General features: G+C 39.3%; 1 protein-coding gene across 1 annotated transcript in view; it reads left to right on the top strand.

Moving 5' to 3' along the window:
- The window catches only part of LOC109912343 (unc-80 homolog, NALCN channel complex subunit), a 244,990-nt gene that overhangs the window by 10,614 nt on the left and 213,897 nt on the right, over positions 1-20,479 (top strand). The window contains exons 2-6 of the mRNA XM_048599053.1: positions 1,472-1,520; positions 4,506-4,662; positions 12,777-13,090; positions 16,156-16,279; positions 17,746-17,810. Of these exons, the coding sequence (XP_048455010.1) occupies positions 1,472-1,520; positions 4,506-4,662; positions 12,777-13,090; positions 16,156-16,279; positions 17,746-17,810 (709 nt within the window). The remainder of the gene's footprint in view (positions 1-1,471; positions 1,521-4,505; positions 4,663-12,776; positions 13,091-16,155; positions 16,280-17,745; positions 17,811-20,479) is intronic.

Below are 20,479 nucleotides of genomic sequence, written 5' to 3'. Positions count from 1 at the left end.
GGGCTTGTTGCAATGTGTTCCATTGTATCCATTTCATTGAGAAGATTGAAGATAGTTCTTCCTGCTTTATGCTCCTTCTCAGCTCTCAGCACACCCTAATCTGCTTTCAGGCATAGGTAAATTCCAGACAGAGACGGGCATGGATCTTTGAAGCAAGTATAGAGTTGGGATCAGCACATGGTGTGTCATGCAGGCATGAAAGTTCACAGGAGTAGAAGTATGCTTTCAGTGCATCAAGCCTGTTCTGCCATTCAGTAGTATCATGGCTGATCTGACTGGCCTTAACACCACTGTGGATGGCAGCCAAGTTAGGAGACAAGGATGGTTTGTTTTCTATTTCACCAGTAGGTGATGTTTCAGATGAGTTCTGCTGCGGAGGTCTCGGTTGAAGACTTTGTGATGGGGCAGCATACAGGAGAAGTTTGATGACATGCATAGCAAGATGCTAGATGTGTTGGCCATCCTCTGAGTATCAAGGAACAGAGTGCATTCCACAAACCTTGTCTTTGTACAGTCACTGTTTCATTTCCCATACTTGTGCAAGATTTTATGGTACTGTGGCTGCAGATCAGAAATTGGATGTGACCTTTGTTATTTCTATATTTTTCAACATTTTTCTTCCTGTTTAGAAGGATCAGTTTTCCCCCTCTATCGCTGCCTCCTCCCACCCAAATCTCTCCTTTTGCCAACTATTTATTTTTTTCTGTTTTATTATTTTCTGTCCCTCTTAATTTTTTGTCCTTTGTTGAAATATGGTTGTGATCAGATAAATAAGCATAAGACATTGTCAGCTGATCTGTTTGCTAGTTTGACTCACCATCTGTGCTTCAACAGAGAAGGCAGATCATAAAGTAATTAGTTTAAAAAAGGAACAGCTGCTACCAGACCTGGGTTTTTGTGACTCTGCAAGAGCACCACTGCCTTCAAACAGTTATAAAAGTAAGGAGTAATGTTTTTCAAGTCTTTGTTTTCCAGTCCTTTTTTCTGATCTGTTGAATTTTTGTTTAAGTATTAGAAAACTACCCAGTAAGTGTCCTTTATCCTGCTGCTGTGAGAGAACTAAATTACCATCTGCAGAAGTGCTGTCATTTGCTCGAGATTTTTTTGGCCCTGTTCAGTTGTGTACTTTAATCAAATCAGTTTTGTCGTTAACGGGATCACTCATTCAAACCAGTGTTTTTGGTCTTTTAATTAAAAAATAATTTCTTTATAAACCAACATATATCAGAACGTTAGAAATAAAGAAAACAAAGGGGTGTTAAAGTTTGTAATTTATATTTTTAATGTCATACTGATAAAGGCACTCTTTCCTATTAAGTTATTTATGTTTTCTGTAATTTTGGAGGAGCTAAATAGATGATATGTGAAAATAGAACTGCATATTAAGCTGTTAATGTGCTTAATCCGGAAATTGTTTAAAGCAAGTTGCACTGCAGTTTAAACAGTACCATTTTTGTTTGTTATCTTACAGTGCCTTTCTAAGACCAAAGCTGGGAAAACAGTATGAAGCTTCCTGTGTGGTACGTTATCTTATTTTAATATTGAATGTTTACTTTAATTGCTGACATAACGATAAAGCATTTCTATCCATTTCTAAAACCTGACCCACATTTTAGGTAAGAACCTGCTTTCAGTATGTGCTATTACTATCATTACCTCACAAGTGGCACCTTTTGCAATTCCTGTCAAGATGGTAACTTTTTAAAAAAAAAAACCCACAAATGTCCAGTTAATAGCTGTGAGGATGACCACAGCAAGATTTCATGTTTTAAAACGTTGTTGAAACAAACAGATTAAAAGCACAATTGACTGAACATTGTTTTTGTAGGCAAGAAACTACAGAATAGAACTTGCAGTTCACATCTGTATTTTTACACCAAACTTTTGTTTTTCCCAGAATGAGTCCAAAGTGGCTCCTGAGGGTCTATTTCTGATCATTTTCTTGCCCAGAGTTGTTTTTCAGGGTGATGGGTATTACTAATGATTCTCCCCCAAATGTTTCCAGCTCCATTTCCAATTCTCATGAGCTTGGTCTTTGCAGTTCGAGCATGAGCTCCCAGTGGCATTCCTGCATTGTGATCCGAAGGGATTTTCAGCCATTAGCTGCCCTCTCCTACTGTCAGATGCTGGAAGATTGCTTTTGTCCATGAGCTTCAAGGATATCTCCTTTCAAAACCCACCCCTGTAATGTGAATTATATGGACCTTGCAACATGGTAGAAAATGCTGATTGGAAGTAAATGGACAGTTACACCTCATATTTTCAACACCTTCCAGGGACACTGGAGACTACCACTCTAAGCACATTAAGTACAAATGATGCTACCACCATTTCCAAATGTCAACATTTTCTTTCCAGCAAAACAACCTGTGGATTTGTTTAATCTTTAACAGCCCAGGTCTGTGGTTAGGTCAATTTTGAATAGATCACATGACTGCCTTTCATTTTTGTCCCAAAGCACAACAGTTTTATAATTCTCATATTTGTAATGCATTCTTACCATTGAACTCATAAATTTCAGTTTTCACGACCAGTTCACAGTAGCTTCAATCATTACTGCTTAGAAGTAGTATTGCAGTAAAATTTGCAAACTTACTTTTATAGGATTCCAAAGCACCGTAACCTCTAATAAAATTTCAAAAAACCAACAATGCTTTTCATCTAAAGTTCTACTGAAGAGACATGCTATCTTAACATAGGCAAGCAGCAATGTTTCTTCATTGTGTCTGAGCCAAAATTATGGATTTGCCAATCGTTATGGAATTGCCTTAGCCTGTACCCATGAACACTCATACTGCAACATTTCAAGGATAGCCCCATCACCACCATTGTTAGGGTAGTTGGGGATAGTCAATAGATGTTGCTTTGCAGAATCAGACTCGTCCTGATACGAAATGAAAAGAAATCCTCCTGATGAAGTAATACTGGACTCAAAACGTTAACTCTGTTTTCCTCTCCATAGATGCTGTTGAGTTTCTTCAGCAGTTTCTTCGTGTTTGAGTCAGATTTCTAGTATCCACAGTATTTTGCATTCATATATTTTTAAAAATCTTTATGGTTTCTTTATCCTTGCTATTAATGATAAGCATTCTCCCTAAAACCAGAAAGAGAATTAATCACCGTTTATTGAATGACAGAAATATGCCGTGTGTTTTTGTTGTTTCGATAGTTAAAAAAATCGATGATGCGTGCTGCAAGATACTTCAATTCAATTCTTAATTAATTCTTAATTTAAATTCATCCCAGGATAGATTTGTCAGATTTTTTTGTTTTTTCATTGTAAATTGAACCCTTAGTGTGTAGCTACTGCCCTCCCTCTGGACTGGCAATATATGTGTATTGGAAGGCCATATAAATTATGATGTGATTTTTTTCAGAAAACGTTTTCGTGCTACATGTGGCATTACATGCCTCATTCTCAAGTTGGTGGGCTGTGACCAGTGTGGTACCCCAAGGATCAGCACTTCAGCCCCAACTATTGACAAATTACATCAAAGATTTGGATGAGGGGACCAAATTTAATATTTTCACATTTGCTAAAACTAGTTGGAATCGTGAGAAGTGAGGAAGATGCAGAGGTTTCAGGGGATTGATTTGGCCAGAATATGGCAGATGAATGTAATGTGGAAAATTGGGAAATTATCCACTTTGGTAGGGAAAAACAGAAATTCAGAATATTTCTTAAACGGCGAGAGATTGGGCAAGTGTTTGATGGGGGAGGATATTTCCTCTGGCTGGAGTGTATAGCACCAGGAGTCACCAAGTTAATGAAGTGCGAGGATGAGGAGAATTTCTTTTCACTCTGAGGATGATGAATCTTTTAAAATCTCTACTACAGAGACCTATGGATGTGCAATCATTGAGTATCTTCAAGACAGAAGTTGATAGGTTTCTACATATTAAAGTGAGTGAAAATGATGTTGAAATAAGGTGATCAGTCATGATCTGATTGTCTAGCAGAACAAACTCAAGGGGTGTAATGGCCTACTCCTAGTTCCATTGTCTATGCTTTTATGGTGATCCAGAACATTTCAACAAGCCTCTATATAATTGATGAACTTTAACTGTGATAGAAAATACATCTTCGTTTCTTCACAAAGCTCAACTAGCCATTGATCTATAACAAAGGAAAGAACAGGATTACTGAAACATATCCCAAGATTTTAACAAGGTTACCCACCATCATTCATCTAATTGCCTATGTTACTAACATTTTCAATATTTTAATTTTCACAAAAATACCAGTCCCTTAGTATTAATCTAGACTGGTACAAAGATGTTCAAGCTATTATACATACGTTCTTTATTCCTTTTTAACATTTGTTTCACTAGATGACATTTTTAATCACCATTCTTTGATGGATATGTTTTTTTATAAATGCAAGATTTAATGAAATACAATTGTAAACTCAGCACAAGTCTTCACCTACAACACACCCACAAGTTGTCCATTCTATCTCCCACAAGCAAGTATTGATTTGTAATTATTTTTTATTGGTTTCTAGTCCTTTGAACGTGTTTTGGTGGAGAGCAAGTTGCATGGCCTCTCGCCTGCTCTCTCTGAGGCCATCCAGAGCATAACACGTTGGGAACTAATACAGGCTGCCTTGCCTCATGTACTCCACTGTACAGCTACACTACTGTCAAATCGGAATAAACTTGGTGAGCTCTTATGCATTCCCCTCTGCCTGCTTTTTTGTTTGGAAGATGGACTGCACTTGTATTTTCCACAAATGAGTACATGTTGCATATTTATGTATAGAAAATCAATTTATTTTTATGTGTGCATTGCAAGGTAGCTAGAACTGTAATTAATATTAATTAATATGGTAATGTTCTCAAAGACGGAAATAAAAGATGTTGGTTAACATTGAATTTTTCTGTTAATAAATTCATGTAGACAATGGTGGCACAGTGGCTCAGTGGTTAGCACTGCTGCCTCACAGCGCCAGGGACCCAGGTTTGATTCCAGCTGTGAGCAACTGTCTGTGAGGAGTTTGCACATTCTCCCCGTGTCTGCGTGGGGTCCCTCTGGGTGCTCCGGTTCCTCCCACAATCCAAAGATGTGCAGAATACGTGGGTTGGCCATGCTAAATTGCCCATAGTATCCAGGAATGTGCAGGCTAGGTGGATTAGCTGTGGGAAATGCAAGGTTACAGGGATAGGATAGGGGGTGGGTCTGGGTGGGATGCTGTTTGGAAGATTGGTGTGGACTCAATAGGCCGAATGACCTGCTTCCATGCTGTAGGGATTCTATGATTCTATGACAATAAGTCCAAAAATATTAATTACTAACAAATCATAAGAAAGTCTCACAGTTATAAAACTCAGTTATTCTGTAGCCAAGCAGCAAGGTACGGTCAGTCGTGTTTTTGTCCAAAAACATGGACTAGTTTTGTTGTGATTAATGACACATAGTAGGGATGATGGAACAAATAAAATATGGTTCTAAATATACTATCCACGTTCATAACATATGCATTTTAATTGCTGACAAATTATTTTCACTGTTGTTGTTAATCATTTTTGAGGAGTTAGGGTAAAATTTAAAATAATTTCTGTGAAAAATGATACAGCCAGTAGAGTAAATGGTAGCGCTTTCAGCTCAACAGACGTGGAGTGCCCAATGCTAAGACATGGAACATTTATCACCACAAAAGCACATTTACATAATTCCTTCTTCAACAGTTGGAATTTTCTAAGTTGAAATTTATTGGAATGATGCACAGAGGTCATGTTCCCTTGTCTAAACTACAAAATCTGTCATTTGGCCACATCCAATTTCTGCTAATTAATAGGCATTTTAGTTTTGAAACCATTGAATGTAAATTTTGAAATGGGGATATATATGGCCAGATTTTAACGTGGGAATAGGAAAATTAGAGTTGTGGCCTTTTTTGGTTTCTGGAATGAAAATATTTTTCTTAATCTCATTCCCATCATCATTTTGGTTCATCGACATGGACATAAAATGATTGGGTTTTGTGAACCATGATACAAGTACGGAATGAGTGCAGGAGTGGAGTGAGTGTGGAGTCAGGCTGTTTAGGAGGCTTTTGTTAGTTCTCAGTGACAGGAGCTCAGCTCCCAACATTGTTCTCTTTGTTCTCAACATTGCTCCCAACAACTCACCATGCATCCCATGCCTTCAATGCCCCTCATGTTCCCGCTATAGCCACTCACCCAATATCCACTGTGAACAGACCCCAGAATGTCTTTTAAAATTGACATTAAACTAATAAGCTTAAAGCAATCTCCAAGGTCAGTTATTCAAACATACACATTTATAAATACCACTTTAAAAAAATTAAATTGCCTTAAATGGTCAATCTGCTCTTAAAAATAATCACTTACTTGCAAAGATAAAGCAAACACAGCAATCATTTAATAAACTCATAAAACTGCCAATCATAAGGGGAACGTGTGCCCCTGCTAAGATAGGTTCTTCTCAAGTGTTTGAAATAAAGCCATAATGAATTAGCTGTAAGAAATGTAAAGAATGGAACCGCTGAAACCAGAATACCTTCTCCCCCTTTCACTGAGCATTGCAGGAGCAAGTAACTGCTTCCTTTTCCTTTGTGAAATATGCTGAGGAATATCTTTCTATTTAAAAAGACTCTGGGTGTTTTTAATCACTGGAGGATTAAACGAGAGATTACACAGCATTTTCTTCAGTTTTGAATGCATATAATCATTGAGATATGTATAAACGTATGTAACTTAATTGGGAAAGATACTCTAGTGCATCTCAACACTTAAATAATGCTGGTCAATATAACGCTCAACTTACTTTTTTTACAAAAGATTCTTTCGGGAAAATCGTTGTAACTAAAATAACCCTACGCTGCAGTACATCTAATTTGATGCAAGTTCAATTTGGATTTGAGCAAAAATATTTAACACTTTCTGTCAGAATGCAATTGAGTCCTCAGCAGGCTGTCCCTCTGATCATCAACTGTCCAACAAAGCAGTTCTTATCGTCCTTCCAGAACCTGCATGAAAATGGTGGTGGGACGAGGAAGTTCACTTTTCCTATGAAGAGGTGTAAATGGTGTCACAACTTAAAGCCTACCTGGCCTGTATTAAGGCCAAAAAGATAGCGGAGGAGGTGGTGGTACCGCTGGGCCAGCAGAGATTTTAAACAGAGTGGGCAATTGGTGCTCAGGCAGTGCATGGACGCCACAATCCTCTTATTATCAGGAATTCATAGCAGCAGGAGTTGAGGTTCCTACACACAATTGAAGAAGTTCAGCTGAGCGCTGGGAAGGTAATAGCGGGCAATGGGAGTGCGACTGTCAGATTTTAGTTCCGGATGTGATGGGAGCAATATTCTTGACAGGAAGGACAGTGGCTAGGATGTTTAGAAAATAAAGGAGAGGGGCGGGGTAGGAAAACCATACAGGCGGTAGACGGTGCATAAGCTCTGCTATTGAAGATCGAGCTACTACTGCTGTAGGATACTGTTAATCTCTAGGCAGGCAGTCACAGCGGTCTGGGCCATTGTCACCTAAAAGTTTACACCAGACAACATTGGATCCACTGACCTGTCAGCGAGTGTCAAAGCTATTATGGCCGTTGGCCATCGATAGTAACGTAGCTGATGTAACTACTAGACAAGTCAGATTCCAGGACCAAATCTGCTTTGATACTTTTTTTTTATTTATTAACATCATGGTCTTTCACTAACTTGTAAGCACACAAGGCTGCGGCTTTGTTTTTAACAATAACACAGACGTTTATGACATGAAAGAAATAAAAATAAAATAAATCAAATAAAGCTATTTACATATAAACAAACCGGCTTCAAAACATTACATAGAATGCATACAGTGTGGAAACAGGCCATTTGGCCCAACAAGTCCACACCGACTCTCCAAAGCGTATTCCACCCAGACTCACCCCACTACCCTATTCCTGAAACCCTGCATTTCCCATGGCTAATCCACCTCGCTACACAACCTTGGACACTATGGGGCAATTTAGCATGGCCAATCCACCTAACCTGCACATCTTTGGACCGTGGGAGGAAACCGGAGCACCCGGAGGAAACCCACGCGGACGTGGGGGAGAATATGCAAACTCCACACAGACAGTCACCCAAAGACGGAATTAAACTGGAGTCCCTACTGCTATGAGGCTCAGTGGTTAGCTCTGCTGCCTAAAACACACAATAAAATAAAAGCCCATTTACCCCTCAACACCACATTTTAGGAGCGACTATACATTTTTGACCTTTAGTCAGGGCTCCTTGAAACTGAACACGGAAGCCTTTGAACTAATTTTTTATCATAGGCTCTAATTAATGGGCCACCACAAGAACAAAAGAGAGTGACACAGGCACTGCTGTTCTATTTGGCCAATGCAAGCTGCTACAATTCATTAAACGCTGTGGGTTTCAGTGCGGACAGAATTTCAGTAGTATTGTAGCTCTGAGCCTTAGTAAAAGTCAATACATTCCGTGGGCACTCACTCCTCCTTTGTTCAGGAACAGCATGCGTCCTCTGGCTCCTTTCAAAATCAAATCCCCAGAGACCTGTCTGGAGGGTTAGGGGCTACATTCACCTTGCTGCACTGAATCATGCCATTGAAACTTTTCTGATCCATTAACTGCACAACACACACTTTCTGCTGACTATGATAGCTGTGTCCATCCAGACCTGCTTAGACAGGGAGTTTGTCTTCATCCTTTCAACATTTGGGATGAGGAACTCCCTCCTCTCCCTTTTGGCGTTGGAAGAGGATTTTGAAGTCCACATTGACAAAATGAGGACTGCCTGCCTTAGGTTCTAAATCCTTGTCTCCTCAAACACGTTCTTCAACCTTACAAACTGAGAGCAATGTATTGAAATGGCAGTCAGAAAAATGGCACTATGATCTGTTTAAATCTTAAAAAGCCCTGCCTCTATTCCTACCCTGAGACAGCTGTCTGGCCTTCACCACATCTCCAGACCTTTGAAAGTGTGGTTGGATGGACCTCATTAAATTTTTTTCCTTATTCATTCATGGGATGAGGACATCGCTGCCTAGGCAGCATTTACTGTCCATCCCTAATTGCCCAGAGGGCAGTTAAGAGTCAACCACATTGCTGTGGGTCTGGAGTCACATGTAGGCCAGACCAGGTAAGGATGGCAGTTTCCTTCCCTAAAGCACATGAGTGAACCAGATGTTTTTTTCCAACAATTGACAATGGATTCATGGTCATCATTAGATTCTTAATTCCAGATATTTGTTGAATTCAAATTTCACTATCTGCCATGGCAGGATTCGAACCTGGGTCCCCAGAACATTATCTGGGTCTCTGGATCAACAGTCCAGCAAGAATATCACTAGGCCATCGCCTCCACACCATGACTATTTCCCCTTGTGGTTCCAATTTATATTTCCCACCTCCAGAAGAAATATCCTACACATAGCATTAGTTTTTCACTCCTGAAACAGGTTACTCAAGTTGGGGTATTTCCTGTACTGGCGCATCCCACTCAGATAAAAATGTCCCAAGCAGTATACCTTTTCACTCTGAAGGATTGGGTGCAGGATGATGTCAAGCCTGACTTTCCTGGACAGCGATCAGAGTTGGTCATTGGCCAAATGGTACAGCAGGCTCTTTGTGAGGTTTGCCACAGTTTCCTGGGACTCTTTCCTAGTTGTTTTGTTAAATGTATATTGTCTAGACCTAAACCCTCTGATGCACCTTCCCTCCACCCGCTCCCTAAGGCGGCCCATTGATGCCAACCTATCCAACCCACAATGACCACTTATATCTTCGTTATCAACCACTCTACCATCCCATTCACAACGTGCCCTCTCATCCTGCATGCCTATTCATGCTACCCCCATCCTAATTGCCCTTCATACCGTCAATGTTAACACATTCCACTTCCATGTTCATTCACCCAGTGAGCTCTCTGCACCAAACTGATTCCTTTAATAACAATAGTATGTGTGAAAATGTTTGAAAAAACAACTATTCATAATATTCTTATTAAAAAAAAACTATTGCATCAACACCATATGAAAACGCCAATTAACCAGGCTTTTTAAGTATCAATAACTGAAACTATGAATACTTCACATCTCCTTAGCTTGTGTAATTAAGCATTGAGCCAGTTACAAAATAGACCACAGAAAAGAAACCTTGTAAAGCTTTTAGTCAAGCAATGCTTTCAATTCTGTTTATGTTTATGGGCTGTCAAACATATCTCATGCACTTCCACTGTATCTAGGGAAGATTGAAATTCTATGACAAGGTCTTCTGCTATCTCCACCTCAACGTCCTTTCAAAACCCAGTATGCAAGCCATCCAGACAAGGGAATAGATTCATTTCAAGCACAGCCAACCTTTCCAACAAATTTTGACAGTCAATTATAATCAGTCCCTTCCATTATACACTGCCACTACCATCTCTAGTACTTCTGATTTTTATTGTCAACATTCTGTTAGTAAATATCAATACAGTAACTTATTTCAGAAGACGGTACTAAAATGTCAAATTGTTATGTATTCAAATGTTTGGAATGGTACTTGAAAGCTGAAAATGATGCTGTACCACTGAATTCAGGCAAATGCCTAAATTAAGACAGAATAAAACTTCATGCATTTTAGGACATCTTCAATAAATTTAAACAGCTGAGCATTTTCTAAAATTGTGGCATCAATTAGGCACTAAGGATTTGTATTTGCTTTTATATAGATCATTTGTCTGTTGGCCACACAAGGCCTGAAATGCTAATACCAGATGGTGACATGGGAGCAAACCAAAAGCAGGGACAGTGTAAATTCAACTTGTTTAAGGCCCTGAGAGGATACAAGAGTGTTTCCAGCAATGTATCACAACATTAATGCAACACTGGCATAATTGGACCTTATTTCAGAAGCAGACACAAATGAAGCTCATGTTGTGACTAAGAACAGCAGATGGATTGCCTAGGAATTGTGGTGTCAGCATTTGCAAACTTACATTTGCAGTTCAAAAGCTTGTAGCCATGCTTTGCACAAATTTCAAGTTAGTGGAGCTGCCACAGTGCTTCACAAACCTCTTTGAAGGACTTCATGAAGCCCGTTTTCTTGGTGCTCCATTGTGAGAAAACCCTTTTGATTCAGTTATTAATTGCTTTCTTTAAGTTTGTCATAGGATAAATTTTATTTCTGTATAGTGCAGGCTGAAAGTGAGTTCCTAGAGTTTGTCAGAGTAAGAGAGATGGTTTAATTGTTCTCATCAATATTGCAGCATCCCGTGTAAGTGTCAGAAAAAAGCATCCAATCTATTTTACTAAAATAATATCCTTTCTGTTATGAATAGAATGTGGTGTACTGTACATATTTAATTTGCAACAAATAGAAAATATGAAATCATATAAAGAGTGAATTGTGGTTTCTTTATTCCTTCCATGTTTACATGTTCTCTTCCTTCTTAATTTTAGTTCATCTGTAATATCTTTCAGTTCTAAACATGGGTTCATATTGAAAATATTAACCTTCCACAATGCTTTTTGATTTACTGAATGTTGTCATGGCTTTGATTTTTATATCATTTCCATTTTGTTTTGTTTAGACATGTTTTTAGAGGTTAAAACAATCTTACAAAATTCAGTGAATCAGCCTAGCCTTGGTTCGTGCTTTAGTAACAGTTCTGTTTGATCTGCACTGACACAGCCTCAACGGCTGTAGTGCTACCTCAGCAATGTTGAGAGACATGGGTTCAGTAATGCCCTTTAGGGATGGAAACTGCCATCCTTACCTTGTTTGACCTGCATGTGACTCCAGACACAGAGCAATTTGGTTGACTCTTAACTACCCTCTGGGCAATTAGGGATGGACAATACCTCATCCTGTGAATATTTAAAAAAAGATAACCGAGGCAGAAGCATCTTTCTTGTTTTGAGATTTTGCAATGTACTATTTTGTTCAGTAGAATATTAATTGATTTATAGCCCAAGGAGCAGCATGGTGGCTCAGTGGAAGCAGACTGATGGCTCAGTGGTTAGCACTGCAGCCTCACAGCACCAGGGATCCAGGATCGATTCCAGCCTCGGGTAACTGTCCATGTGGAGTTTGCACATTCTCCCTGTGTCTATGTGGGTTTCCTCCAGGTGTTCCGGTTTCCTCCCATAGTCCAAAAATGTGCAGGTTAGGTGGATTGGCCTGCTAAATTGCCTGTAATGTCACAGGGATGTGTAGATTAGCTGGATTAATGGGAAATGCTGGGTTTCAGGAATGGGGTAGAGGGTGCGTCTGGATGGACGGTCTTTGGAGAGCCAATGTAGATCCAATGGGGTGAATAGCCTTTTTCCACACTGTAGGGATTCTATGATTCTATGAAGCCATGGCCTGATGGATTGTATATTCAGTCTGCTTATTGAAAACCACGCTGGGGAAGGTATGGTTACTGGCATGTTCCAGTAACCTGGAGTTGTGGTTCTCTTTTTGACTTATGTGTTTCCTTATCCAGATATTTTGTAATTTAAGATGCACACCACTTATTAGGAGAGACTGGTGGGTGCATTCCATGTTGCCAAACTAGCGCAAGATTGTCAATCGCAAACCATCAGGAAGTAATAATTGCTTTTAATAATGACTCCTTCCCTCCTGTGTTCCGCTTAAGTGCGGGAAATGTGCATTATGTAAATTTGCTTTAAGAGAGTGAGCCCTTTAACAGCTGTAGTACAATGAGGATCAATAAATGGAACATCAATGTGGTTCCAGATCATCAGGGGATCTTTGTTCTTAAATAGTCTTTCCAAACTGTTAACAGAAATTGTTTTGTGTCATACTACAGGCCATCAAGATAAACTTGGTGTTGCAGAGACAAAGCTTCTTCATACACTGCATTGGATGCTCCTGGATGCTCCTTTCGAATGCAGTAATGAGACTGCAACCACCTTTGGTACTTCAAGAGGAGGGGGGTCCAGTTGGTCTGGAAGCAGCAGTGCTTTTGTTCACCAAGTTGAGAATCGTGGATCTCCAGGCCAGCCTGGGCAAGGCAGTGCCACTGAGGAGGAGGAGCATACAAGACCTAAGCTATTCACAAATTCAATGGCCACTGTAGAGTTGTTTGTCTTCTTGTTTGCACCACTTGTCAATAGAATTAAGGTATGTTTAAGTAATAAATACTTTTCATAAAATTATTGAAACCTAGTGCCACTTTTGTTATTTGAAAATCTTTTTTTTTATATCCATTTGTGGCTGGCCAGCATTTATTGCCCTTAGAATGTGGTGCTGGGCTGCCTTCTTGAGCCACTGAAGTCCACCTGCTGTGGATTGACCCACAATGCCATTTGGGAGGGAATGCCAGTGACAGTGAAGGAACAGTGATACATTTCCGAGTCAGGATGGTCAGCGGCTTGGAGGGGAGCTTGGATGTGGTGGTGTTCCCATGCATCTGCTGCCCTTAACCTTCTAGATGGGAGTGGTCATGGGTTTGGAAGGGGCTGTCTGAGGACCTTTTGTGAATTTCTGCAGTGCATCTTGTGGATAGTGCACACTGCTGCTACTGAGTGTCGCTGGTGGAGGGAGTGGATACTTGTGGATGTTGTACCAATCAAGTGGGCTGCTTTGTCCTGGATGGTGTCAAGTTTCTTGAGTGTTATTGGAGCCTTACACATCTAGGAAAGTGATTTGAAAATCATATTTCAGTAAGCTAATTACTCCTAGTGTCGCTCCATTGCTGAGTTGAGATAGCAACTCGTATAATGGTGTCATTGCAATCTGAGTTCAATCTGTGTATTAATCTTCCATTATAGTTGTGGTAAACCTTTATAATTAACTAATTAGGCTTCAGCTGGAATACTGCATCTAATTCTGGGCACCGCACTCTAACAAGATTGGCAAAGCCTTGAAGATGTCGTAGAAGAAATTCAATAGAATGAACCAAGGATGAGGTACTAGAATGACATGGAGCAATTAGAGAAACCGATATTGCTCTCCTGAAAGTAGGACAAGTTAAGAGGAAATGCATCAGCACTTCAATATGTTGGGAAGATTTGATAAATTAGAAAAGGAGAAATAAATTTCACTAGAAAGATCAGCTGGTAACCAAAGGAAACAAATTCAAGGTAACTAGTAAAAGAAACCAAGGGGATGTGAGGAGTCTTTACGCAGTGAGTTATGAGCTGAAAAATGTTGTCACAAAGGGTTTTGCAGTAGATTTAATAAGGACCTTCAAGACGATTTGGATATAAATAACAAGCTATGGGAAAGGTCAAGGAAATAGAATGAGTTGCAAAGCTTTTTCAAAGAACTGGCATGGACATGATGGGCAAAGTGCCCTTCTCCTATGTTTTATGATTCTATAATGTAATAGGGTGCAAATTTAAAACAGTAGAGTGCAAGTATTTTATAATGCAGCATTTGAATTTCAGCGTGTTGTCATTCTGGAGATATTATATTAAACTCATATTAGACTATATATTAGACTTCATCATTTGGATTTAGAAATCCTTTATAAAGATTTTTGCAACAAATTTGCAGTAGCACTTGCAGAAATTTGGCATGAATTGTGTTGCCTAGCTACAGTTGACTGAATAATGTCCAAAATCATTGTAGTGGATGCTATATTTTTCCTGTACTTGCAGAGGAAAAAAAAAGATTCTTTATAAAACATAATTAGTACAAATGCAGCTTATCCAGAAAATGTAAGACACAGCAAACTGGATTAATTGATTCATGCCAATTAAGTAGCAAACCCAGTTTTGTGAGCAGTTTAATTTGGTTTAGAAATTTGGAGCTCCAATGTAAACGGGCAGGCACATGCTTGTTTGATTTTATGCTTGAGAATAGGCATGTTCTAAGTTTGAGAAAACTGGAGCATCATGAAGCCAATTCATAAAAAAAACTCCAAAATTATAAAACTTGTCCAACAAGTTGATGGTGCCTGAGCAGTTCAGGTTGAATAGTGTGATGTTGCTAGGATGGTGGTGGCATAATGGTAATAGCAATGGGTTAATAATGCAGAGCCCCATGCTAATATTCTGTGAAAATGGGTTCAAATTCCAGCATGGTTGAAATTTGTGCTGCCTTAGAGGTTCAGGTTGAAGATGGAAAAGTTTGATTTCTGTAAAAATCTGAAATGAAAAGCTAGCCTAAAGGCACCCATGTAACCTTGGTTGATTGTCATAAAAACTCCTCTGGTTTACTAATATCCTTTAGGGAAGGAAATTTGCCATTCTTAACTGGTCTGGCTGACATGTGACTCCAGACCCACAGCAAGTTAGTTAACTCTTAACTGCCCCCCAGGCAATAAATATGGGCAATAAATTCTCCTTAATCAGTGACGCTCATGTTGCATGAACAATTTTTTTTAAAGAAATGAACAGGGATTATATACTTTAGGCTGGGCCCATTGTCTCCTGCAGAACTCCAAATGCATACTCCAGTCCTACTTTTAAAGTAAAGAAAAAATTAACAGAGCACATAGAATCCCTACAGTGTGGAAGGAGACCATTTGGCCCATTGAATCTACACCAACCGTCTGAACGGCATCTTACCCAGACCCATCTACCTGCCCTATCCCTGTAACCTTCCATTTCCCGCGGCTAAACCACACACCCCTGGACATTATGAGCAATTTAGCATTGCCACTCCTGCACGTCCTTGGACGGTGGGAGGTAATCGGAGCACCCAGAGGAAACCCACCCAGAAATGGGCAGAACACACAAACTCTAAATACTCATCCATTCAAGGCTGCAATTGAACCCAGGTTCCGAACGCTGTGAGACAGCAGTGCTAACCACTGAGCCACCGTGCCACTCAAAACGTGAAAATTGAAACTAATATAATCCTGAAGGAGAAATTTGCCATCATTCATTGTTATCTTGTAAATGGCACAATACTCAGGTTATTTTAATCAGCTGTGCATGAGTAATTTGCTGAATGTTGTTGCTTGATGCATGTCAGTATATATCATCTTTTCATGCACGCTCAAGAAAATATTCACTATTCTCGTAAGTGAAAATTTAGCTGAAATTAATCATTGAGACTTATTCTATTTTTATTAACAGACAAAATTTTGCATTAATTATTGCAGAAAATTGACTAGAATATATTCATTTGAACAATTGTGATTTGACAGTTTTTGGATAAAATCCTGATTAAATAAATGTAATTTACTCGACATTTCAAAATGAATGATGCATTATTTAAAATTGTTTCTTTCTTAGGAATCAGATCTTACCTTTCGCTTGGCGAGTGGTCTTGTGATTTGGCAGCCAATGTGGGAGCACAGGCATCCTGAAGCACCAGCATTTACAGCTCTTGTAAAACCTATCAGAAATATTGTTACAGGTGAGAAAACGTTGACCATGTGCATGTTATAGTTTAAAAGTACCTACTCCTGTTGAGAAAACATATAGCTCAAATATAACTGTGTGGCTTAAAATGCTTGTGTAAAATTCCTTTGCCCACAGACTTTAGAGCGATCCCACATGAAATAAAAGGAAATTATTCCCTGTATTAAAGTAACAAAGGGGATTTATAAAATTGGACAGAACGTTTGTCTGATAATATTATGGTGTGGTTTATAAGGTGTTTTAAAAGGAAAGGTTTAATATTTACTGTACCTGCTTTCTTTAGATATAATCAAAGAATTTGATATTCCTCTCACCTCCTATGGTTCAATTTGAGCTTTAGATGCATTTCAGCACTGAATGTTTAATAATGGGCTTTAGAATGGTGGGTGTGGGTCTACTCACAGCCACTTGCAGCATGGTCTGCACTGACTGCCATGTAATGGAGGGTTTATAGCATGTATGGCTTGTGCAGCGTGGGAGTATGGAGAGTGGATAGAATGGACATCAAGCAGCATGTAATGTGATTTGATACCCGATCAATACTTTGGACACCATACAGCTCCAGTAACTCCCCAGCTTAAACATGCTCAGAAAAACACACATTCAGCTGTACAAAGTGGAGCAGTTCATTGATGGAGCCATTGATGCTGCTGTTGCTAAAGTAAATCAGCCGTTGTCAGAATTGAACGTGGATGAATAGGGAAACATGCTACAGGGGGTCCCCAATTTACAACTTACGAGAGCTGGTATTTATGAATGCAATCCCACACGCAGTTTTAATTTTAGAGATCCATCAAATGAACATTTCCTGTACTTCAAAATAGCTGCTTTCCATTGTCCTGCAATGTGCTCCGCCCTGTGTACAATTCGACTTGCGAACAGATTCCAGCATCGAACGCACTCACTGCCTGGGGACTGTCTATACCCTCATTTCGTGATGATATCAATGCTATCAGCATTGGATGAAGGCGGAGCCAAACCTTCAGTTATTTCTAGAAATGAACATTTGGAGTTTATAAAAACTGAGCAACTGGCACAAATGCAAACTTAAATGGCAGCAGAAGTAAAGCACAAAACCCCTTTAATCCACAAAAATGGTCAAAAGTGTCTGAAATATTGCAGGTGCCATGTGTTTGCCAGTGGCCTGTACATTAATTACCATTACAGCTGATTGCCCAGCAATGCTAGGTGTTCATATAAAGGGACTATCTCTATATCTGGAATTAATGTACAGGAAGGACTTTCAACTGAAATTGCTGCTTAAATATAGTATTTAACTATTTAAGGTGGCACTTGCTATAGTGCTCATCTCCACATACAAGTGAATAAAATAGCCAGATTTCAAACAGGACAGAATTTCCATCCAGTTTCTGCTGCCATCTCCTGAGTTTACACTGACCAAATGGACAGTGGAACATCTAAACTCTCGTCCATTGGTGATTTGTGACTTTTCTTTTCCAGCTAAAAGAACTTCACCCTTAAACAACAGAGAAACACCTTGTGACTCTGATAAAGCTGAAACAACAGTGAGTATTTATCACTTTAATATTATTTGCTGTTTAGTGTGTTTATGTCACATACCAGTAAGAATCAACCATTTAGCCTCCTGAGTGTATTCTGCCATTCAATTATATCTTGTATCTTAACTTCCATCCGTGTGTTTAATTGTGCAGATTCTTTCACATTCTGGATAATTAATTAACATTCTTCACCAGGTATGACTACATAATAGTTTATATTGTTGCAATATATACTATGTTGGCATATTTCCCTTACCCATACATGTCACATCAAGAAAAGAGACTTGCTGTAAAGCAAAACAATGCAGAAATGATTTGCCTGGGTTATAGTTGGCGCTTAGTAGCTTTTGTATATTGAACAACTTGGCTAAATTGAACAAATGTGATGGTATGGTCTGAACTTTGAGTGCTCCAGGATATTAGCTAAGGCAATTCCCAGCAAGCGGATGCATCCATTCTGACCACTCTCAATTTTGCGAGGTGAATTCCTTTGAATAGATTTTCTGAGCCTTGTTAATATGTGCAAGGACATATAGTCAGGCTTAAAGAATGGTCACAATATAAGTAGTGCAAAATAAAAATTAAGGATGAATTTTCTACAGCGTTTTCTTTTTTTGGCACTGGTGTAACTTTGACATAGTACCCAAGTCAGAGTGTTGGAAAGGAAGAACCTGTCAAGACCTTCAGGTTGATTTTCATTTGTTTTAGGGTTGCAATTGTATTGATAGTTGACTCAGTATGTTTAAAGATTATAAAGCCTTGATAGATGACTTGTCAGCTTGAATAAAGGAAGTTATAGAATGATTATAACAGATTTAGCCATGTCCATGCTTGCATTCCATAAGAATAACTCATCTAGTCGCAACTATCTGCCATTCCCCATTGCCCTTGATATTTTTCTATCCAAGCAATATCCAATACTATTCTGCAAGTTTTTATTGAATCTGCCTCTACCATACTCCCAGGCACTGTGTTTTGGATCCTAACCACTTTCTGTGCTACAAAGTGTTGCCTCGTGACACCATTACTTCTTTTGCAAACACATTAAATCTATGCCTCCTGGTTCCCTATCCACCAACAGTAACGTTTTTTTTCTCCATCATCTTCATTTAGATGCCCTTATTATATTGAATCTTTCTGTCAAATTTCTTGCTAATCTTTTTCTCTTCAATGAGAACAGTTCTACCTTTCTAATCTAGCCCTGCAACTGAAACACCTCATCCTTGGAACCATTCCTGTAAATATTTTTCACACTCTTTCCAATGTCTTCACATCCAGAATAAAGTGTGCTCCAGACTGGATGCAGTATTCCAGTTAAGGCTCAATTTGTGCTTTATTTGAAGTTTGCCATAACTTCTTTGTTTTTGTACTCTAAGTACAAAGTCCAGGATTATATTTACTGTAATTAGCACTTTCTCAATCTGTCCTGCCACCTTCAGTGATTTGAGCACACATTGTCACTTGTTGTCCAAGATGCTGTGAGAGGCAGCTGGTTAACTCAGATGGTTAAAGTGTGATGGTAGCAACACTAAAGTCACAGGTTCAAAACATGTACAGGTTTGAGTGTGTTAAACCATAAGACTGTAAGAAATAGGAACCAGCGTAGACCATCGGCCCCACGAGCACTTTGCTATTCAATATGATCGTGGCTGATTGGACACTCTTAACATCCACTTTCCTGCCCTTTCCCCATAATCCATGATTCTCCTACTGATAAACAATCTATGTATCTCAGCCTTAACTATACACAAGGACTCTGCCCCACAGCTCTCTGTGGAAAGAACTTCTGAAGACTCTCTCTCTCTGAGAGAAGAAATTCCTCCTCATCTCAGTTTTAAATTGGCTCCCAACTATTATGAGACTGTGCCTTCTGGTTCAAGACTTTCCAATGAGGGGTTGCATCCTCTCGTCATTTACCCTGTTCTATATGTTTCAATGAGATTCCCCTTCATTCTTCTAACTTCCAGTGAGTAGAGTCCCAATGTATTTAGACTTTGCTCATAAGACAATCTCTTCTCACCAGGGATCAACCTGTTGAACCTTCTCTGAACTGCTTCCAATTAGAGAGTACCTTTTCTTCAATAAGGGGACCAAAACTGCTCACAGTACTCCAGACATGGCCTCACCAGCACAATGTACAGTTGCAGTAAGACTTCCCTATTCTTATGCTCAAACCCCCTTGAAATAAGGGCCAACGTTCCATTAGCCTTCCTGATACCTGCTGCATCTGTGTGTAAGCGTTCTGTGTTTCTTGCGCAAATGCCCTCAAGTCAATTTGTGTTGCAGCTTTCGACAGTTTTTTTTCCCCCATTTTAATAAAATTCTGTTCTTTTGTTCTCCCTTCCAAAATGAACAACTTCACATTTTCTCACATCATACTCCATTGGCCAACTTTTTGCCGACTTACTTAACCAATCAATGTCTCTCTGTAAACTGTTTCACTCCCTCTCGCAACCTGCTTTTCCACCTATTTTTGTGTTGCCTGCAAATTTGTCTACTTTACATTCACTTCCTTTCTCCAAATCATTAGCATAGATTGTAAACAGTTGCTGTCCCAGCACTGAACCCTGTGATACCCCACTGATCACAGCCACCAACTTGAAAAAGAATCGCTTATCCTCACTCGCTGTTCCTTGCACATTTGCCAATTTTGTATCCATGCTAATATACGACAC

Source organism: Rhincodon typus, chromosome 7 (genome assembly GCF_021869965.1).
Source record: "Rhincodon typus isolate 14 chromosome 7, sRhiTyp1.1, whole genome shotgun sequence".
Taxonomy (NCBI): Eukaryota; Metazoa; Chordata; class Chondrichthyes; order Orectolobiformes; family Rhincodontidae; genus Rhincodon; species Rhincodon typus.
The sequence above is the reverse complement of the archived record's forward strand: the minus strand, read 5'-3'. Positions and strand labels throughout refer to the sequence as shown.